Raw genomic sequence first — 23,662 nt, forward strand, 5'->3', positions numbered from 1 at the left:
TGTGAGAGACAGAATGTGAAAAAAAATCCATGAATCCACATGGTAGGATTTGTAAAGAATTTATTCGTAAATCAGGGTGGAAAATAAGTATTTGGTCAATAACAAAAATACAACTCAATACTTTGTAACATAACCTTTGTTGGCAATAACAGAGGTCAAACGTTTACTATAGGTCTTTACCAGGTTTGCACACACAGTAGCTGGTATTTTGGCCCATTCCTCCATGCAGATCTTCTCGAGAGCAGTGATGTTTTGGGGCTGTCGCCGAGCAACACGGACTTTCAACTCCCGCCACAGATTTTCTGGAGACTGGCTAGGCCACTCCAGGACTTTCAAATGCTTCTTACGGAGCCACTCCTTTGTTGCCCGGGCGGTGTGTTTTGGATCATTGTCATGTTGGAAGACCCAGCCTCGTTTCATCTTCAAAGTTCTCACTGATGGAAGGAGGTTTTGGCTCAAAATCTCACGATACATGGCCCCATTCATTCTGTCCTTAACACGGATCAGTCGTCCTGTCCCCTTGGCAGAAAAACAGCCCCATAGCATGATGTTTCCACCCCCATGCTTCACAGTAGGTATGGTGTTCTTGGGATGCAACTCAGTATTCTTCTTCCTCCAAACACGACGAGTTGAGTTTATACCAAAAAGTTCTACTTTGGTTTCATCTGTCCACATGACATTCTCCCAATCCTCTGCTGTATCATCCATGTGCTCTCTGGCAAACTTCAGACGGGCCTGGACATGCACTGGCTTCAGCAGCGGAACACGTCTGGCACTGCGGGATTTGATTCCCTGCCGTTGTAGTGTGTTACTGATGGTGACCTTTGTTACTTTGGTCCCAGCTCTCTGCAGGTCATTCACCAGGTCCCCCCGTGTGGTTCTGGGATCTTTGCTCACCGTTCTCATGATCATTTTGACCCCACGGGATGAGATCTTGCGTGGAGCCCCAGATCGTGGGAGATTATCAGTGGTGTTGTATGTCTTCCATTTTCTGATGATTGCTCCCACAGTTGATTTTTTCACACCAAGCTGCTTGCCTATTGTAGATTCACTCTTCCCAGTCTGGTGCAGGTCTACAATACTTTTCCTGGTGTCCTTCGAAAGCTCTTTGGTCTTGGCCATGGCGGAGTTTGGAGTCTGACTGTTTGAGGCTGTGGACAGGTGTCTTTTATACAGATGATGAGTTCAAACAGGTGCCATTCATACAGGTAACGAGTGGGGGACAGAAAAGCTTCTTACAGAAGACGTTACAGGTCTGTGAGAGCCAGAGATTTTCCATGTTTGAGGTGACCAAATACTTATTTTCCACCCTGATTTACGAATAAATTCTTTTCAAATCCTACCATGTGAATTCATGGATTTTTTTTTTCACATTCTGTCTCTCACAGTTGAAGTGTACCTCTGGTGCAAATTACTGACCTCTGTCATCATTTTAAGTGGGGGAACTTGCACAATCGGTGGCTGACTAAATACTTTTTTGCCCCACTGTAACTGTGCGTTCTAACAGTCATATTCAGAAAGGCAAAAGGACTGCATTAGATTCTTAAAACCAACACCCTCCTTACTCTGAGTGTGCCCTGAGATCCTGTCTATGAATGCCAAATACGTAATTTGTTTGTAGTTCTCAATTCAAATCCAAAAATGTATGCATAAATACATAAGTAAATATGCCAGAGGATATTTACTCTTTCGTTTTGGCAAATGTGTACATAATAAAGAACCATACTGTTTTACTTAACTGGCAGCCTAAGCGTGGTTGACAGCCTTTATGAACTAAATGTCATGGTCCTGGGCCATGTGGGCCCAGTATTCTTAGTTTTCATGTATTTTTGTATTTTGTTCTTTATTTAGGCCATGCTTCCTGGGTTGATCTGTTACGTTGTTCCTTATGTGTTTTCCCTTCGTGACTCTTACCCCCTGTGTGCCCCTCTGTGTATTTATGAGCCCTCGTCTCTCTTTGTGCTTTATTCTATGTTTTCCCCAGCCCGTTATGTCTGCGTTCTCCCCGTGCTCTCTCTCCTCCTGTTTGAACCTCTGTGTACTTCCTGCTTTACTTTGCCCATCTCCCATCAGTGTTACGTTCACTCCTGCCGTGTCTTGTTATGATTATCAGTGTCACCTGTGTTCCCCGTGTGCATCCACTTCCCCTGATCTTCCCTCATGTGTATTTAGTCTCTGTGTTTCATACAGTCTGTGTCGCGTCGTCTGTGTTCTCACCTCCATGTTTTCCCGGTCAGTCCTTGCAGTGATCATCATAGTCTGAGTTTTCTTAGTTTGTCGCAGTATTGGTTTTCCCAGTTTAGTTATAGTCTAGTCACACCATCCCTGCTTTGTTTGTGCACTTTGTCTTCAGCCATAATAAAGGCTCGCTTTCTGTTAAGTCCACTCCCGTCTACTCACTTGTGTATGCACCTGGGTCCATCACACACACCACCGCACGGCCTGTCTGCAGATCGTGACACTAAAAGTTTAAAGATACATGATAACAATGACCCAAAGGTGGCAGCTTTAGAAGTAGAAACTTCAGCTGCAGCTGAACTTCTTTAGACATAAACTTGGTTTAAATGTAAGGGGAATGCTGAGGTTAAGCAAGTTAAGCTTTTGGATGAGCTCTCCAGCCAAAGGCGGCATTTATTTGGCTTTTCCTGCTTAATTTTGGTTAAGTGGAGCCTCGAGTGATGATGAACTTGAGCCTTTGTAACAAGCTTGGTCATAGCCATCAGGCTCGGTATGAGCCAGAAACTCATCAAACCAAGCCTGCGCTCTTGTCTCTGCTAACCACAGCTCTCTCATCCTCTCTGACATTTTTGTGTCATGGTGCCCAGTGCAGTAATAAGACCAGAAGAGCCTGTTTGAAAACAAAATACACACTTCAAGTCTGTCCATAAAGGACTATAGAAGTAACAAAGACCATGAACAGGGGTTTTTAAAATCACTGATAAATGATGTTCCATATGTATTAGATTATCTGATATGCAGTTAACATTATTATATGGGCTGTCACAGCAGAAGATTTGTTTTCATTCGGCCTCAAAAGGCCATTTTATTTCTTTCTTTCTCTCTTGTGAGACATGAACTTCCATGGATTCTGGTTCCTCTTAGTTTTACTTGGGCAGTCCATCCAGGTATATTAACAGCTGTGAAAATAAATTTAATTAACATAGATCATTGCAACTACAGCTGATCCACAGCTGTCATGTTAAAGCCTCCAAAATCAGTTCTATTCAAATTTTCACATCAGAATTCTGCAAACAATACCCACAGTGACAAAGTGTTTTCTTGAGGTTCGCATACTTATTGTGCATAAGTATTCACAGCCTTTGCTCAACACTTTGTTCAAGCAGTTTTGGCAACAATTACAACCTCAAGTCTTTTTGAGTATGATGCTACAAGCTTGGCACACCTGTTTTTGGGAACTCTCAGGCTCCATCGGTGCTCAGATATTTTCTGATCTCTCCAGAGCTGTTCAGTCTGGTCTCTGGCTGAGCCACTCAAGAACATTCACAGACGGGTCCCAAAGTCACTCCTTTTTTATCTTGACTGTGTGCTAGGGATGTCTGTACATTGCTGTATTCATCTTTCCCTCGAAAAAAAAAACAAAAACAAAACATCCCCACAGCTTGATGGTGCCACCACCATGTTCAGTGTAGGGATAGTATTGGCCAGGTGATGAGTGGTGCCTGGTTTCCTCCAGATATGACGCTTTGTATTCAGCCCCAAGAGTTCAGTCTTTGTTTCATAAGGTCAGACAATGTGGTTTCTTATGGTCTGAGAGTCTTTAGGGTGCCTTTTGGCAAACTACATGTCGGTTGTCACAGTTTGACAAAGTTTTAGTGGGGGGTGGCTTCCATCTGGCCACTCTACCATCCAAGCCTGATTGGTGGAGTGCTGCAGAAATGGCTTTCCTTCTCGAAGTATCTTCTTTTCTCCACAAAGCAACGTTGGAGGGATCAACCACTGTGGTTGACCCCTTGTAAATGCATGGAGTATTTTTTCTACAGTCACCTTTTTCAGTCACTATGTGTTTATACACCACTCTTCATTTAATTATTAGTTATTATTAATCTCTCTTGTTTTTTCTTTTGTTCCTTTTGCAGTTATGTTGTTGCAGTTTTTAATAATTTCTGGCTCTTTGCCACAGCATGTCTTTGTCTTGTCTTCATCCACTCATCCCCAATCGGTCGCAGCCCATGGCCGCCCCTGCCTGAGCTTGGTTTTGCAGGAGTTTTCTTCCTGTTTAAAGGAAGGTTTTTCCTTCCCACTGTCATCAAAGCGCCTGCTCATAGGGGGGCATGTGATTGTTGGGGTTTTCTCTGTTTTCTTTGTATTATTGTCGGGTCTTTACGTTACTATATAAAGTGTCTTGAGGCAACTGTTGTTGTGATTTGGTGCTACATAAAGACTCAGAGGTATGGTGCTACATACGTCTGAGTCATCATCGGTGACGACCTAAGCAACTTTGTAGCATTTTGTACTCTTTGTAGAAGAAAGAGGCACTTCTGGTTTACATCAGAAATAAGGAGGCTGCAGCATTCTTGCCTCAAGAAAATAAAATGTGTGCCCTTTTCCAGGCTGGAGGATTATAACAATGGTGGACGGCATGCTGACCAAGACTGATTTAGCATTGCTGTGGAGTCACAGACTGAGATGGTGTTTGTAGATGACTTCATTCTTAAACCAGACTATATAATGACTACATTTTTTAATTTTGCCAACAGTATTAGTACTGTCCACTCTGTTGTGGGGAAAGTTGCACACCCCCAGAAATCTCCAGATCCTGCAGTAGTTACACGTCCACTCAGGAATGTTCAACCAATTTTCTCACACTTCATGAGAAATTCCTGACTCTTTCAGCCTGATGCTGTCCAGGGAGACTCTGTAACTTTGGGAAGCACAAGACCACACTGAGTACTTACAGGAGAATCAGAGAAGACATTTCCTACAGTTGTAATGCTTTTTATGTGGAGCACAGGTGGGGTCAATATTTATTTATTTGGTTTTTTTAGACTTTGGTGTTCATGCTGCATTTCTACAAAGATTTATGAGGTCCATTCTTTATTCTCTGTTTAAAAAGAGACCATTTCTGAGAAAAACTCTCAAACTCTGAGATTAGATTTTTGAGGGAAAATGCACAATATTTTGTAGATTATCTAGAAAAAAATATACAAAAAAAGATTACACTTTGCAGTCAAATTCACTAAGGGAATCCTGATAACTGTAGCTCTAACTCTAATTTCAAGCTTTAAAGAGACACTGTCATAAAATGGGTGGATTCAGAACATAATTACACACTGAATTAGACGAGCTTTGTGCAACATCTGTTGTTTCTGCAGTTTCATGCAGTAAAACAGCAGTTTTACAGAGGCTGGTGGATTAGAATTTCAGCTTTTTATCTTTATTTATTTTGGCTTTCATTTTTCTAAATGTCCAATTTTTTCATGTAAATTGAAGTCTAATCTTACATATCTCATCCTTTTGTTTTTCAGAATGTTGCCTCCCTTCATCTGTGTATTTTTTATTATCATTATTATTATTATTCATTTCACAGGTTTTCTTCCTAATAGTTACAATTTTCATATCAGAAAATGTCGGATTTATTCCTACTTTTGCCTGTGCCTTTAAATATATATCTTTTAGAAACCTCCTTTTCCCAGTTTGTTTATTTATTTATTTATTTATTTTCCATCTTTAGAATATTTTAGGATTTTTGAATTTTATTATTAGCTGACAGTTAACTTTTTGTATAGCTTTATTTATTTATAGTATCTGTTTTTTTCCTTTGTATTTATTTATTATATATGTTCTTATTCTTTGCAAAGCACTTTAGCACTCTTTCCAATAACCTTACTATTTCTGTTGTTACCTTTATTTAATATGCCACAGTAGTAAATCAGTACCTAACTATTGAATTTTTAGACCCATAGATTTAAAAGTAACGCATTGAGAAAAAAGGATAAGAAAAATACAGCTGTCCTTGTGCGTCTTCTTATGTGTGCTCTAAATACATTTTTTATGAAATACACAGAATGAGCAGAATACCAGAGGGACACACAGTTGACGCAGTTCTTTAACAATAGAGCAGATATCATATGTTTCTCATCTGCAGCGGCTGGTTTCCATGACCCACTTGGAGACTCAAACTATATGCACATTAGATCATTGTTCTTTATTCTGTCTTAATTTAAAACAAATGCGCTACACTTATCATGTCCGCATGCTCAGAGGGTCGCTGACTGTTTATGTACATTTCAATTAGGTCTAATCTTTGGGTCCTGCTGCTGCAGTCGCTGGATAAAAATCACTGTCCCCTGAAGATGCACTGTAAATATAATGATGATGAACTTTCCATGGAAACCATTTGTGATGATTGAAAGCCATACTGTCAGACTCTGTTTTTTCCTTCTGTTCTTGGCCTCCTAGCTCAGCCAACACATAATAGAACCTGGACATTAGGAAGGGTTTTCTGATTACCACTGTCTCTGTAGAAGCACTCTGCGCACATTACGTCATAGAGCTGGATTTCTGCTGCGTTTGCTGTACAATGAAAACAGGACTAATAGGAGTGTTTAGAGTCTTATGAAGGTACAGATGTACAGTGTCTCCTTCCTGTTCTTTTCATAGAGCGCTGATAGAAAGACAAGGTGTTCCTGTTGTGGCTCAGACTGTTAAAGAATTGAATTAACCAGAAATGAGACGAGTCTTAAGTGAGAGTTAGATCTTAACGTAAATCCGGCTAGCTTGTAATGAGACGCTGATGATTCTAGCAGGCCGTCCACACGTTTCTGTGATCTGGACCAAATGGAGACACCTCAGTGAGTGAGAAAGTGCAGTAGGAACATAAAATTCACCCAAAAATAATTGTGAAAGCTCCTAGCTTCTTCTCTTTGCTGGCATTTCACCTCTAAAATTTGTTGAAGCAGCAACAACAGTCACAACACATTCAAACCTCTGTGGTTTGTCTGCACTTGGAGCACGGAAAAGAAAAATGAGGAAAGTTGGCCTGAGGACCGTGTGATCTCATTACCCCACAAATTCTGTGAGCACAACATAATATGATGTTATATCACCCTTAGATATTCCTGGAATGCTGCTTTTTTACAAGAGTCGACCGGAGTGCATTTCCCCTCAAGATCCCCTCATGCTGATTTGTAGAGTTTGGCTCTTGTAGCGCACGTCTAAGTTGGTTTTAATCAGGACTTTCCAAAAATAAAGAAACAGCATTCCTAACTGTCCCACGATTAATCTCACATGAGTTAGTGTCCTGTGTACGAATGTCTTTGGTTAGAATGGATAAGTCCACAGATTTAACGGGGGGTGCAGGGATTATTGGAAATCATGGTGGCATTTTGGATTTTCCAAGGAACAGTTGGAAAACAGTTGGTAACAGAGAGGAAAACAACAACTTGTTTTTCGCCTTCTTAATAAAACAGAAAAAAAATAGAGTGAATTCCAGTCACCATGATACATGCAGCACTTATAAATAATAAATAGCTCCCAGTCATTTAATGTCTACATACAAGTTTAGCATTTTGTGTTAAACTAAGAGAAATAAAGTTTTTACAACAGATTTATTATCATGTAATAGCATGAAAAATAACAGTGCGCTAATTGTAAGATTTTTCTCTAATACCAATATAATCTGTACTGATCTCATTGTGTTATTTAAGGAGGCAACAGAAAAAAATCACAGTTGACTGACTAAGATTGCAGTGTCAGTATTTAAGGTCAGGATGTGAACGTCACTAAAGAGGAGCTCTACCAGAACCTGACTAAAGAGCAGGCAGACTACTGTCTGTCACACATGAAGCCCTACCTCGACAGCAAGGGCCGCGAGCTGCCGTCAGCTTTCGACTTTGTCGAATTCACTCGCTCGCTCTTTGTCAACTGATCCTTTCCCCTTTCCCCAAGTAATCCAAACCATGCAGTGACATATTAACGTTATCTTGTGGATGGGCTCTTCTCAAGGATTTTCTTAGGTCGAGTTTGGTCCGATTTTGGTGTCTTCTTTCTGCCATATGATGACAATTGCCTCTGCCCATCAGGAATCTCAACAAGAACTTTTATTCAGAACTATTTAACCTACAAATAAACATCCTTCCTTTGCTAATGTGTTTATATTAGTCTAACCATAGCTTTGTAGTTAGACTCCAGGTGCATTTGGACACAGAGATGGTGCATAATGGTTACCACACAGATGCTTCTGGGTCATTTCACTCCTTTAGGAACCTTCCTGAGAATAAAATTTGCAATCCAGCCTTTCTAATTCAATCGCATTTTCAGAAGGAGACCAAATCAACGCTCTCTGCTGTGTTGTGTTTTATCCCCTTGGTGGAAGTGCAGTATTTAAAGCAGATGTGTACAGCTTTAATAAAAACTTGAGCAGTGAGCAGGAAGTTCAACATCATGTTTCCTGATGTGCGATGCACTGCTGAGGTTGAGCAGCGAGGGGTGGGGTATATCCGCTATGTAATCTTGACATGTTCAGAACTGCTGTTTATATTTGTGTTTATGTTCTCGCTAATCATCAAATGCCGCGATAATCAGCCATATCAGTAGAGCTCTGTAGCGCACATCTGGCTCCCAGACTGGAGTAGAGTACCGGTGAATGTGGGAACATGTTCACATTTGTGTGAATGAGAGAGTGAATGAATAGTGGTATTGTAAAGCGCTTTGGGTGCCTTCAAAAGCGCTATATAAATACAATCCATTATTATCCATTATTATTTGCACAGCAGGACCTGGCATGAGTGCTCAAGTTAGATGATGTTTTTTACCGTGGAGCTGCTGATATACACAGTGTTTCTGATTCATAAAATAAAGCACACTGTGCATCTCAGTGCTGATTTTTATTCTCTCTCTTTCAGGCCCCAAGCTGTCAATGGGAAAACAAGAGGCCTTTGAGATCTTCATAAGAGACCATGAAGACCACCTAACCATTGAAGACAACAAGAGTCTGCTGAAACAGAGGTTAATGACTAGTAGAACAAAATATTATCCTGATAATGCCCAAATTAAGGCAGACTACTTCAACGTATAAGCAGTACCACAAAGTTCAGCATTTCAAGGATATCGTTTTCTTCTCGGGCACCTCTTTCTCTAACACCAGGAATCAGTCTGAGTGGTCACATGAATGTGGTTAACAAAGTCACGTTCACTCAGGAAAATGATTCTTTGCCCTCATAAACACGGAGCAATAGTTTTGAGTAAAATTCAAATTACATATACAGGGAGTAGGGATGGGTACCGGTGTTCTGACATAAACGGTAGTAACCAGACCGAAAAGCAGCGCACATTTCGGTGCTTTATTTCGGTGCTTTTTTTTCCTGAGCTGTGATACACTTCTAGCCAATCATTTTACGTTTCCGAGGATAGTAGGCGGGGCCAGGTACGTACGTTCTTTTATGCAGAGCTACAGATTAAAAATGCCCAAAGGCGAAGCGGTCAAAAGTCTGGCTGTACTTCACAGCAAAATATGCAAACTCAGCAGCCTGCAACAAGTGCTTTAAGCTGATACTGTGATACTGTCAAAGGAGATAACACCTCGAATCCGATGAAACACCTGGCGACGCATAGCGGGGTTTTTTTTTTAAAAGCCGAGAAATGCGCCGTATTTGATGGCTGCAGCAGCCGTTCTTCTCTGCGTGAGTAGCTTAATGTTGTTCGTGTGTAATTTACGTTGAGTAGGCTAACCACGTTATTACATTAATGCATGTAAGGTGAACTAGCAAACATCATCATAGCTACATGCGGCTGTCTTCTTGTTTGATGGCAGATACTCCCTTCACCCTGGCCAAAAAGGCTAAAATGACCAAAGAAAAAGAGGGAAACAGCTAAACATGAGAGGTTTTTGGACAAAGTTTGTGTTTTTTACATTGTTTAAGCACTGCTTCCAGCCAAGAGTGATACCATATATGCCCCATAGCTGCAGAAAAGGCTAACTTTGTTATCTTTTTACAAAAAACCAGCTGAATATGAGAGGTTTTTGGACCAATTTTGTGTTCGCCATTCTTTAAGCACCGGTTTGAGCACCGTTTGAGCACCGGCACCATTTCAAAAGTACCGATTTGGCACCGGTATCAGATAAAACCTAAACGATACCCATCCCTAACAGGGAGTGCAGAATTATTAGGCAAGTTGTATTTTTGAGGAATAATTTTATTATTGAAGAACAACCATGTTCTCAATGAACCCAAAAACTTAATATCAAAGCTGAATGTTTTTGGAAGTAGTTTTTACTTTTAGCTATTTTAGGGGGATATCTGTGTGTGCAGGTGACTATTACTGTGCATAATTATTAGGCAACTTAACAAAAAACAAATATATACCCATTTCAATTATTTATTTTTACCAGTGAAACCAATATAACATCTCCACATTCACAAATATACATTTCTGACATTCAAAAACAAAACAAAAACAAATCAGCGACCAATATAGCCACCTTTCTTTGCAAGGACACTCAAAAGCCTGCCATCCATGGATTCTGTCAGTGTTTTGATCTGTTCACCATCAACATTGCGTGCAGCAGCAACCACAGCCTCCCAGACACTGTTCAGAGAGGTGTACTGTTTTCCCTCCTTGTAAATCTCACATTTGATGATGGACCACAGGTTCTCAATGGGGTTCAGATCAGGTGAACAAGGTGGCCATGTCATTAGTTTTTCTTCTTTTATACCCTTTCTTGCCAGCCACGCTGTGGAGTACTTGGACGCGTGTGATGGAGCATTGTCCTGCATGAAAATCATGTTTTTCTTGAAGGATGCAGACTTCTTCCTGTACCACTGCTTGAAGAAGGTGTCTTCCAGAAACTGGCAGTAGGACTGGGAGTTGAGCTTGACTCCATCCTCAACCCGAAAAGGCCCCACAAGCTCATCTTTGATGATACCAGCCCAAACCAGTACTCCACCTCCATCTTGCTGGCGTCTGAGTCGGACTGGAGCTCTCTGCCCTTTACCAATCCAGCCACGGGCCCATCCATCTGGCCCATCAAGACTCACTCTCATTTCATCAGTCCATAAAACCTTAGAAAAATCAGTCTTGAGATATTTCTTGGCCCAGTCTTGACGTTTCAGCTTGTGTGTCTTGTTCAGTGGTGGTCGTCTTTCAGCCTTTCTTACCTTGGCCATGTCTCTGAGTATTGCACACCTTGTGCTTTTGGGCACTCCAGTGATGTTGCAGCTCTGAAATATGGCCAAACTGGTGGCAAGTGGCAGCTTGGCAGCTGCACGCTTGACTTTTCTCAGTTCATGGGCAGTTATTTTGCGCCTTGGTTTTTCCACACGCTTCTTGAGACCCTGTTGACTATTTTGAATGAAACGCTTGATTGTTCGATGATCACGCTTCAGAAGCTTTGCAATTTTGAGACTGCTGCATCCCTCTGCAAGATATCTCACTATTTTTGACTTTTCTGAGCCTGTCAAGTCCTTCTTTTGACCCATTTTGCCAAAGGAAAGGACGTTGCCTAATAATTATGCACACCTGATATAGGGTGTTGATGTCATTAGACCACACCCCTTCTCATTACAGAGATGCACATCACCTAATATGCTTAATTGGTAGTAGGCTTTCGAGCCTATACAGCTTGGAGTAAGACAACATGCATGAAGAGGATGATGTGGACAAAATACTCATTTGCCTAATAATTCTGCACTCCCTGTATATACAGTAATGGACTTCTATACATTTTACATCAGATTAAAACTTTGGGTGTAAGATTCAGATAATTATTTATTAAAAGCTAGACATTTTAAATGAGAATAAGAAAGAAAAGTATGTCTTTGTGCCCCCCATTTCCCTGCCCTATCGGCCCCCCTGGCTAAACTTTGCTAGATCCGCCCCTGCACAGTTACCAGCCGTCAGCTGCGTAGAAAAAGATCCTGGTCCAGAAAGTAATATTAAATAAATTCTAACAACAGCTTATCAAGGTTAAACATTCTGCTGATGTTCAGCCACTGGTTTCCTCTTTCTGGCGCAAAGTGGGCCAAAAACAAAGAAGAGAGACGGACTTGGACAGAAAAGCCGATCAGCTGATCATTAATCAGTTTCATGACTGAAGTAGCAACAGGAGAGGGAGGGAGAGAGAAGAGGCAGTCGCTCCATATATTGGTTGTTAAGCTTAACGTGGGAATGCTTTACAAACATTCAGATATTAACTTACACACTTGCTTTACTTCTCTCTGGGATCACTTCCTCGGAGATGAAATGCCGGTTTGGTAGGAGGCTCCAAATACACACAACCGCTCTATCACATGAGCACACTGCTCCGTGCTATGGTTATGGGCCGAGTTACGCTGTGTCGCAAGTTTTGTGAGGTGCTTTATTGATATTTAATGGATCGGGTTACATTTTTTATTTCTCTCCGATATCCGATCCAGTAATTTACGTCAGTATCGGACCGATACGTAATATCGGATCGGTCCATCTCTAGTAAAGACACATTATTGTTGTATTGTTTTTCAGTGGATTTTCTATCCTTAAGAGATGCCAGACATTTCCACAATCCAGATGTATAAACAGCACAACAGGCCAGAGGAAGCATATGTAAATGTGATTTTGGGGGTGAACTTTGCTTTTAATTCTTTGATTCTTTTGAACAGATCAGCAGAGGCCCGGAAACTTGGAGAGGAACTGAATGAAGCCAGAAACAGAATCGGTAAGTTTTCTCATTCTTTTTGAAAAACACATTGCACTCAAGAGCTGCGTAATGTTCAGGTGCGCAGTCTTCTGTCATAGAATAGAATAGAGCCCTCTATTCAAAAGAAAGATATAAATAGTAAAGACATCATCAGGAATTAATAGCAAACAGAAGAGAGGGATATATACAAAACAAGAGAAAGGCACACATCGGAGAGCAAATTGCTGGGAAGCAGTGCAAAAGGACTTGATCATCCTAATGGAAACTGAGATACAGTTGATAAGACGCTCCATTGAGTTCTGTGGTGTGTTCTTCTGTGTTTACTTTACCACACATCAGCAGCAGAAGAGCTAACATAGCATGAAGCAAGCTAAGACCAAAGAGCGAGCAGTTTGGAGGTTCATGCTGCGATAGCAACAGCCTTTCGCTATATGTTTCAAAAGGTTTTTCTTTTTCTGTGTGTTCGGAGATACAGTGGTGTAAAAACAGTGCTTGCCCCTGCTCCTCACATGTAGGTTTGGATTTTTCCCCCTTAATAAGAAACACCTTTATTTAGAAACTGCATTTTGTGTTTACTCAAGTTATCTTTGTCTAATAGTAAAATTAGTTTCATGATCTGAAACATTTAAGTGTGACAAATATAAAAAAAAATAGGAAATAAGGAAGGGGACAAAGACTTTTTATACCACTGTATAGGAAGAAGCTGAAAGGGCGTTGATTTGATGTTGGGAAGCTTCTGTTGTTACTATGGCAACATAACGTCCTCAGCTTGATTGATATTTAATATTTAACTAGTTTCATATTTTACTTCACCTGTTTCTTTCTGACAATAGGCGACAATAATGCAGTTTTATTTTTCTTGGATTTGTTGTCTTGTGTCTTTACTTTTGAATATTTCCCAATTTAGTTATTTTGGTCAGTTATTTTAACAAGTTCCATATTAATACATTTGAAACAGCCTGAAGATTTCCACATTTGGATTTCCGGTTACTGAAGATTCCAACCTGTGCTTTTTACTTGGCTGTCACTCTTGTGCTGTTCTGTGTGATATCCATAACGGGTAAACTTGGCATTGGCTTAGGCCAAAGCTTAGTGGTTCTAAGCCTTATGTTGTTAGTCTGGGACTATATTCACTACACAATGTGTGTCTTCTAAATGCCCACAAGTGACCCAAAGTGAAGATTAGACAGAGACTGTCTCATTTGCACTTTGTTTCATATTTCCAAGTAAATATTTTTATTTCTGGATTCTAATTGAGTCATAATTCAAAATAATTCTTATGTATTGTAAACTTGGTTTATGAGTTCATTCTCTGCCTGAAACAAGCTGAACTAGGAGTCTGTCATACTTCCATGTAACACGACATTCTATGACACAAGATGAGGCTTCCATTAAGAACAACGCTCTGAGAATGCAGAGCCTTTTGAGGAACTGAGCTAAAAGAATTACGTTAAATAGCAACAGACATCTGAAAACATTCCAGTGATAAGTTTCTTGATGTTGGCTAGATGCACTGAGTCTTCTTCTTCGTCTTCTTCGTCTTCTTCTTCTTCGTCTTCTTCTTCTTCACTCACTATGTGTTTATACACCTCTCTGCATTTAACTATTAGTTATTACTGATCTCTCTTGTTTTTTTCTTTTGTTACTTTTGCGTTTCTTTATTTTTTGCTTTTTTTTTTCCATTTCAGTTTTGTGCAGGTAAAAAAAAAACCTTCATTTTAAAAACTCCTAGAGCTGTTCCATACAGAAAAAAAAGTAAAAGCAGAGAAGGTGCACTTTAATATAGAAATCATAAAAGATGCCTTGTTAGAAGCTCAGTATTGTGTCATAACCTGCTGCTGTTTACAGAAACACTAAAAGCCGAGTCCTGTCGCCGCTGGCAGTGAGTTTAAATGATATTAATGTTTGGTTGAACTTTCCAGTAAACTCAGAGCAGTTAAAATGTGTTTTTATCTGGTTTGCGTTTACTACTGCAAGCTACATTTATAAATTTCCCTGCTCTGTCTGTGGCTCATTTCACATGCCGTTGAAATGGATAGGTTTACACCAACGCCTGGCATCAGCGCTGCCTCCGAGCACGCTCAGTGGTTTAGTAGCATTTGCCCGTTAGCACCACACATGCCAGTGTACACTTATCACCCTCTGAATTCATTTTTTTTGTCTTTAGCCTTCACTGCATGAGGTGCTGACACAGACGAATCTGTCACATGTCATGCAGAAATCAACCCTGACAGCATGCAGATTATTAACTCTTTAAATGTGTTCTGCAGACCACACAGTGAGGCTGAAGCGAGGAAAAACTGGATTTTTACTAATTTATCCACATTCCTCATCTTAGTCAAACATCTCAATGCTGTCAAAGCTTATTACATTTTTAGGTGCACAGAGCTGCATTCTTCCTGGATGAGAGATGGTGTTTTTAGTGGCTGGAGAGTGGCTCGCTGTGTTTTAATGCCATCTTGGAGGGTTTGCTCGGAAACTTTACACCACCTGTGTCTCATGGTTAAAGGAGAACATGGAAACTTTTAGGATAATATGAGGTGCTTTTTTCTAAAGGACCCAACTTGAGGGTTAGAGGAAGCATCAGTCTCTAGTTTATGCTGTATTTCTTGGCCTCACTATGACTCTAGAGATCAGTCCTACTGCAGAGACGCATTCTGAAACCATAGGTCGAAAGAAGAGATTTCTATTTAGAAAGTCACAGATGCACATCTTCTGTAGCAGGAGTATGAGACTGATGTGATTCTGAGCTCCCACTAAAGCAATTTGTGTGAAGTGGCGAGAATGAGAATCAGTACCTCAAAGTCTGAGACCGTGGTTTCATGGCTCCAGAAGGCTAAGCTTTTGATACACCTGTCAATCTATGTTTCAGTCATCATCGGTACTTGAGATCTGAGCAGTAGTCAGGAAAGTGAGCTCATGAATGCAGGTTTACACATAGGGTGAACAGTTTGGACATCAGGATGGAGCTCAGAATAAAGCTATTGCTCTTCTGTTTCTTTGGAGGTTTTCTGAGCATTCCCAATTTGGAAAGGGAGAAATTATATATGTTATCTGGATTGGGAAATTCTTGGAGGAACCAGAACATTTTGTTAGGGAGATGGACGTCTGGAATATCCTGTTTAGTCTGTTCCCAATGCTACGCTGCTATAGATACTGTATGTGCAGATTTGACCTAGATCAGTAAAACCACTGTATAAGAACGTAGATTCTGAACATTCTTATTTATTTGAATTTACTGTAGAAGAACCCCAGCTGTCATAGTCCGGGAGTGTTGGTTTTGGTTTTTGTTGGATTTTTCTTGGATTACTGTATTGATTTCTTTTATTCTACCAGATTGCAAGCTTTTCTGTGACATCTTTGAGTCTTTTCATTCTTTGTTTTACTTCATAGTTATTCTGGTGATGCCTTTCAGTTTTCCTGTGTTTTGTTTTATGTCTCAGTTTTGTGTTTCTGTTTTCTGCAGCACAGTAATACTTTGCCGTATTTTTACAAGGCAGCTACAGTTCCAAATGCATGTTTGTGGAGGCAGGAGGTTGTCCTAAATCAAAATCAATAGCGCTTTCTGAATATTCAAGTGGTTTGGTTATATATTTATTCCTGAGAAAAATTTCTAAATTCCAGATTTCTTATATAATGTTCCTAGAAACACACACCTGTTTTTACACCAGTTTTGGTGGGGCAGTTCTGTTGTTTCTTACTTTGTTGAGGAATTTGGGCCAAGCATGTGACACCGTCTTTGGTATCACTTTGATTTCACCTTCGCTGAAGTGACCCACAGATGCAGGAAAAATGAGTATGGAGCCGGAGATGTGCCACACTTTTTAGAACAAATACCAGAAGAGAAATATTGTAGTCTTTGTTAACATGAGCTGCATTTTACTGCGCTGACTGTTTCTGTGATTAATTCCTGTGCTATTAGCCGTATATTAAAGTGGTTTATAAAAAGTCCATAGTTTAGGTCAAAGCCTCAGTCAACAGCAGCATGAACCCAGCTGTCCTACAAAAATGGAGAATGTTTAGTGCAGCTCTCTGTTTAATAGAAACAAATCTTGCTTCCTGTGTTCTTGCGGTTCTTTATTTGTCTTGTGAATTTTAAACATTTACCAGATTACTTGTGGATATTATTCTTCATCTACACATAGGTCAGATGCTGGAAAGCTGGGCTGCAAGTATGGTGCTCAAATCTCACCTCACTTTGGTATTTATGTGGCATATCACATTCAACCTCCCGGCCACAAAAATCACCAAATATTTATTGAGGCTTGTAGCTTGAAACCAGCCTTTAAAGTCGACAGCACGTCTACTGACGGTGGTGTGGGGGGGAAACCCTGTGTGGTTTGGAAGAGTTTTTGGTGTTGAGCTCACAATCTTGTCCTGGATGGAGAATAGAAGCACTGAAGTCTGCACCCCACCTTTACTTGACAAATATCCTGGATTTTTGTTGTTGTTTTTTTGGTCTGTTTTGGGACTTGAACTGGCTTTTGTGACCAAAAAGTTTTGATTCTTTTTTATTTCTCTGATCATTGCTGGGACAGGTAAAAAAGTAAATCTGTTGTACATTAAACCTTTTGAAACCAGAGTCATATTGGGTATATGGTGTCTCCTCCCTCCCACTGATACCCTGCAGATCCTGAAGAAATAAGAGATATTTGTCCCTTGGCCAGTATTCAGTCTTTTACTGTAAACACAGTTCACACAGTCACTATTGAACATTTTCTATCTCAAACTTTGGCTGCATTTATGGTAGGTGTGGTATGGTATTTACCGGTAGTTGTTTAGGTTATTTGTCTAATCCTGGTCAAAATCATTGAATCAGATTGTCTGATTCAGGCACAGACTGTACATAAAAGTTAGATGTAGCAGTGGTGCTGTCACCTATTGTGTTGTTTTGGAGCTTTTTACCTGTTGCTTTCTTGTTTTTTGATTGTTTTTGTTTTTTGTGTTTGAGCCAGAAGTGACCATGTTTGAATGGGACACTGGTTAGCTTGGATGGCTACATGCAGTTCAGTTTAATTCAATTCCATTCAATTCTATTTATATAGCGCCAGATCACAACAACAGTCACCTCAAGGTGTTTTATGTAGTAAGGTAAGACCCTATAATAATACAGAGAAAACAGTCAAAACCCAAATAATCATATGACACCCAATGAGCAAGAGCTTTGGCGATAAAGGGAAGGAAAAACTCCCTTTTAATGGAAGACGCCTCCGGCAGAACCAGGCTCAGGGAGGGACGGCCATCTGCCGTGACCGGGTGAGCGGAGGAAGGCAGGAGACAAAGACATGGATCTATAGACAGTAACTTTACCAACTAAAACTGGAGCATACTTAACATATTTCTTGGATTGTCTGTAAATGAGCCATATTTTTGTCCGACAGCTGCATTAAAAGTATTCAGAAAGGTGTCAAAAACACTGGCTGCGTTAGAATCTACGTCCCTAATAATACAAACTTTATTCCTTAAAAGAATTTAAACAAGTAAGTTTTTTTTTAAAAAGTTTGTTCTAGGCTGCAAAGATGGTTAGTTCAGCTTTAAAGTTTGATTTGTACCATAGGAGTCAATACAGTACTCACTTTTGTAGCCCACCTCAAGTGGACATTAGAAGTACTGCAGTTTTTGTAGTTTATTTTTCAAACCCATTTTAAAGAGATCGTTGCTTGGGTGCAGTCCATGAGCCTTTAAGAGAGATGTGTGACGAGTTTACACAGAAGATATTTGGAAAATTTATGGCTAAATAAAAGGGTGGGGCCATGCAGGGGCTTCGGGCGAATATAACAGATCTGTTAAAGAATACTTTGGCCATGACCATGTACGGATCAGAGTGAACACAAAAGCCAACCAAAAAAAAAAAAAGTGCTTTTTATGTTGCCTTCACGTGCTCCCTGCCCCTTTTTTGTACCCTGTCATCATAGCGTGGTCATGGCATAAATATTTTTTAATCCTTTTATGTTATTATGAAAGGGGTTGTGGGTCATGTTTGAGAGAGCTGTGTCTGTTAGTGAAGTTTCAGGCTGCCCACCTCACCACAACGCGAAGCCACAGGGCGTCTCAGTACAACTACATTTTCAGCTATCCACACACAACCCAGCTTCATAGTCCATAGGCATTTGGAAAAACACTGTCATCATGGGCACACTGTGTCAGGGCTGCTCATTTGTAATGTTTCACATCATCCATTCATGTCTCTGCTGTCTACTGAAACCCTCAGAAAAGTGGTCCTGGAAGACGAGCTGGTTACACGGGCACTTTGCAAACAGATTTAAAGTATTCCACAGGAGAAAGCCGAGCAAGAGCTCTAATCCAACCATTTTGTGGCGTCATGTGAGGTGTTACAGAAACCCACCCCCCTCCTCCCCCCCACATACTTCATCTGGATTTCCCATTTTCTGATTTCCACTTGAGATAGGGTTGTATTATACAAAGAGCTGCAGCACAGCAGCGTCTATAAGTGAATGACACCTGTGGGACTTTAATGGAAACACCACAGAAGATACTGCCATTCAACACTGCTTTTATCTCGTAGCCTGGCTCTGATCTAAACATGAAATAAACATGAAATTGTATCCTGTGTTCGTCTTATGGCAAAAGCATCCCTGGACATTTTTTGTCCCTTTACTTACAACTGTCTTCTACTACCGAAGCGGTTTATTAGCAATTTCTCCAACAATGTAATTAAACACTTCAGTTCAGCAACAGTAAATGACTTGCCCATATGTAAAGACTGCACTATAGCCACGAGAATCAACATTCACCCGAATGCCTCCTTCTTGTTGCTTCTTTGCTTACTGAAGACTTCATTTAGAGGACTATGGAAGTTTATAAATCAGCACCATCTTGACTATTGTTCTGTTTTGATTTATTTCCTGCAGTACTGTATAGTAGATAATCATAATAAACTTGGGAAATTTTTCAACTTATGAGGTCATTGTATATAGAAGTAATCCCTGTGAGGCCTCATACTCCTCCAAACACTGTTTCACAGTTTTTTTTTTCTATTCTTGGCTCGATATGATGATGATGATGATGATGATCATATAGATATTAGGCAGAGGATGAACTGAGGGGCTGTACTCACGCACTTTATAAGATAAATAAGGTAAATATGAATTATTGTGTGGATGCTTTAAGCATCCACACTATTGAGTTCCTCTTGGGACTTCCGTACACTTTTTGGCACTTAACTACTTCTGCAATTTTCAGCCGATTTTCACCGTTCAAATTTTAAACTATTCTGCTATTTCTGCTAATGTGTGCTATGTCTTTTGGTATTTTTCACTATTATACTTTTTAAAATATTAAGCTTAATTTGTCCCATTGAAATGAATGGGAAACTTCTGCAATTCTGCTAAAATTTGCTTGTTTCTGAAACTTAACTACTTCCTCATATTTTCACGTAGAACAACCATTCAAACTTTAAAATGTTCTCAAATTATTGGGCTATTCAGGTATAAATCAGCTTTTTCAAATCTTTTACCGTTTTACTTTTATGCCTCTTAAAGTTTTCAGTTGCACAATTGTGATTTTTCACAAAATACATGCGTTGTTATGGTTGCTATGCACTTGGCTTCCAGTGTGCCACTGAAGGTTTTGCAGTCTTCTCTTCATGTCCGAACAACTTCTTGCTACTTGCTCAATTTTCACTCAACTTCCACAAATTATACATCAAAACGTAGGTATTTTTGCTGGCTTTCCGAAAATGTCACTATCATTGTTGTGAGATTTATAGAATTTTGGCAAATCTCCTCAGACCAACACAAAGTCGCAAAACTCTCCATAGAAAGTCAATGGAGAGCTTGTTCAAAATCACCGCTTGATTTCTGTAACGAGAGGCATATTCAAATCGTTATATCTCCTTAACGAAGCAAAGTTAAGACATAAGGCTTGTCCCAGTATATCTTCAGACACTCCTGACGCTCACAATTCAAGAATTATTTTCTCACCTATTACCGTTCTGAAATGAGTTAGACTTGTTTGAGGGTAGGAAATTTGTCCTTCGCTCAGATTTCTTCAGATTTCAAACTCTGGAAATGAACCACTTTTTTCTCTCGTCATAACTTTTTGTTGGATTTCCACAGAGACCTGAAAATTTCCATGACTGTTCACCAAAGCCTGCTGTCTCTTACGGTGAAAGAATGATATCGATACTCCAAATAGATTTAGAGTTAGAAAGCGTTGTTTGAGGGCAAGTCAAGGCAGTTTTTGCTTCGCTCTACTCAGTTATGGTGCATTACAAGTCAAATATCTTTAATAATTCATATTTTAATGACAAATTGTCAACACTTGAAGATTCCCCCATCTCTTCTGAACAAAACGGTGTAAGAATGACCGCTCTACCCCTACGGTTAGGAAATTATGGTCATTTGTTTGAGGGAAGTTGTCACTATGAGAAATAGACTGCAATAATCCTGTGTCTCTCTGTGCTGCGTGCACCTGTTTTGGCGGGAAAAAATACACAGCCTCTCTGATTGGTGGATTCAAATTCAGCAGCTCCCAGTCTGCTCTACTGAGCTAGAAACTTACTTCTCTCTCCCTGTGTGTGTGTGTGTGTGTGTGTGTGTGTGTGACAGAGAGAGAGAGAGACAGAGAGAGAAAGCCTTTTAATGGGATGATCTCATTGTAAGATTTAAATTCAATATATTTAGAATGGTTGACTGAATTGGATCTTGTGTGTGTGTCTCTCTGTGCATGTGTGTTTCCTTATGTGTACATATTTGTGATTGTGTGGCTGTTATATATTTTTTTGCTGATTTTTTTCATTTAACAAGTATATTTGAGGGACCCTCAGCATGTTCAGCATTTTTTCAGCTGTCCATTTTGCTTTTCCAATTTTTCTGTTTAAGTTATTACTATTGTGCTAAATCATACTATTTCTGCTATTTTATAAGATTTGTGCTAAATATAGTATTTCTGCCAAATATAGTATTTCTGATTAATTAGAGTTTTTCTACCAAATAGCACAGTATTTTTGCTTTTTATAGGATTTTTATAGGATATTTATATTGCTTAATATAGTATTTCTGCTTTTTAAAGGATTTGTGCTTAATATAGTATTTCTGCTAAATTATAGTATTTCTGCCATTTTATAGTATTTGTGCTAAAACATAGTATTAATTTAAAATTACAATATTCATAGTTCATCACAGTGTCTCTGGTAAATCACAGTATTTCTGCTATGTTGTACTATTTTTCTAAATCATAGTGTTTCCATAATGTTTAAGTATTTCTGGCTAAATATATTCTTTCTGTTATCTTATACTATTTCTCCTAAATTCTTGTATTTTTGAGAAGTTATAATGTTTCTGGTAAGTTACAATATTTCTGCTAAGTTCTGCTATGCTATTGTATTTCTGCCAAGTATTATGTTTCCTCTAAGATATTGCAGTTCTGCTAAGTTATTCCATTTTAGCAAAGTTCCTTTGCTTCTGCAAAGTTTTTACAATTTCTGCAACTTTTCAGCTTTTTCAGCTAGTTTTTGCATACAGCTTAGCTTTAAAGCATCCACACTGCATTTTCGCAGGAAATGCAAATTTTTCTAGTTCTGAATTGTAAGTCATGCAAAGCCAGTCTAGTAGAGTTCAAGAGTAAAAATAAGAAGTTAGAAATGTGCAGAAAAGGTTAATCATCTGGAAATAAATCATAGGTTCAAATGTCTAAGAAGAATAGAGTTTGACAGGCCAACTCCAGAGGGAGCTTTAGGATTTGCGTGAGATTGTTGATTACAGTTGAATTACAAAAACGAAGTGTGAGATTTGAAAGAACTGTTATGGATAGAAGTTTAGCTGGTGCCACTCTCAATCCTAGGTAAATTGGGAGAGAGCTTTCGGAATGTCTTACCAAATCAAACATGCCGATCATCAAGAGTAATGTTTGAAATAATGTTTTTTTCTTCTGGGTTATAATGAGGACTCCCTGTATTAGGCAGCACATGGGTTTTAACCGTTTTGCATTGCAGGGGTTTTAAGTAGGTGAATGACAATCCAAAATGTTTCTTCATAAACAATGTCATGCATTTACTTGCTTGACTTTTATGAAATCATGTGGAACCAGGCGACTTTTTTTAAGTTATGAAGCCCAGTGGCCTTGGAGATTGATGTGCTTTGAGTCTCTTGATGGAAATTAAAATGTTTTGTTGTCGTTCTCCTTCTCTCAGCTGAACTGAAGAAGCAGCTGGATGTGCGGAGGAGACAGAGAGCCGCTTATGGTAAAAATTATTTATAACTTCTGCCCACACCAACATCTAAACAACAAACATGTGAAGCAATTAAAATTCACCACATTTCTGCACATTTCTTGCCTTTGCATTGGGATTGCAGCTTGAGGAAGTATCAGGTCTTTTTATTATCATCTTTTTGATATTGAACTCTTCTCAAAACAGGATGATAAACGCTGAGCACATTGTGGCCCCTTTTCAACTGTTACTGGTGGCCACTTCAAAGCTTTTGCAGCAAGCCTCAGTGAATGAAAGCTTACTGGCCAAAGACTGGGCGGCTCAGGCTCTAAGACGCCTTCATTTGCTCCATTCTGACTGTTTTGATCAGTGAGATAAAACCTTTGATGGGGAAACCTGGTTCTAAAGCATGCAAACACCTCCCACCCAAAGGCTTTTCTTGTTATTTGGAGATCTGCATCAGAGAGCTCTTCACAGCAGCCTGGTTTCCATTATCCGAGGCCAAAAGTTTAAATGCTTTCTTTGAAGCCAATGGACTCATGACACACACAAATTCTCAGCTTCTAATCTTGCACTTGTCATTTTATATAAAACATGACCATGTTTCTTTTTTGTTTTTAACTCCTTTGTCCTCTCTGCAACCTATCAATTCTACACCACAGGTGTCATGGAAAGTCACACAGGGTCTGAGGAGGAGTTTGACCCAGCTGAAGAAAACCTCTGCAAGCACATTGAGGAAGAAAAAAAAGGGTGAATTTGTAGTGCTTTTTAATGAATTACTATGGCAGACCCTGCTTGCATTGACTGGATACAGCAGATCCTTCGTAACGTGGATAAAAGTTGAATTCAGTACCGTT

The 23,662-nt window shown here is 39.6% G+C and overlaps 1 protein-coding gene across 1 annotated transcript in view; it reads left to right on the top strand.

The window, feature by feature from the left end:
* Positions 1-23,662, top strand: part of kif6 (kinesin family member 6) — a 76,282-nt gene that overhangs the window by 46,566 nt on the left and 6,054 nt on the right. The window contains exons 14-17 of the mRNA XM_026151361.2: positions 8,865-8,967; positions 12,597-12,652; positions 22,788-22,838; positions 23,468-23,555. Of these exons, the coding sequence (XP_026007146.2) occupies positions 8,865-8,967; positions 12,597-12,652; positions 22,788-22,838; positions 23,468-23,555 (298 nt within the window). The remainder of the gene's footprint in view (positions 1-8,864; positions 8,968-12,596; positions 12,653-22,787; positions 22,839-23,467; positions 23,556-23,662) is intronic.

This window comes from Astatotilapia calliptera, chromosome 19 (genome assembly GCF_964374335.1).
Source record: "Astatotilapia calliptera chromosome 19, fAstCal68.1, whole genome shotgun sequence".
NCBI lineage: Eukaryota > Metazoa > Chordata > Actinopteri > Cichliformes > Cichlidae > Astatotilapia > Astatotilapia calliptera.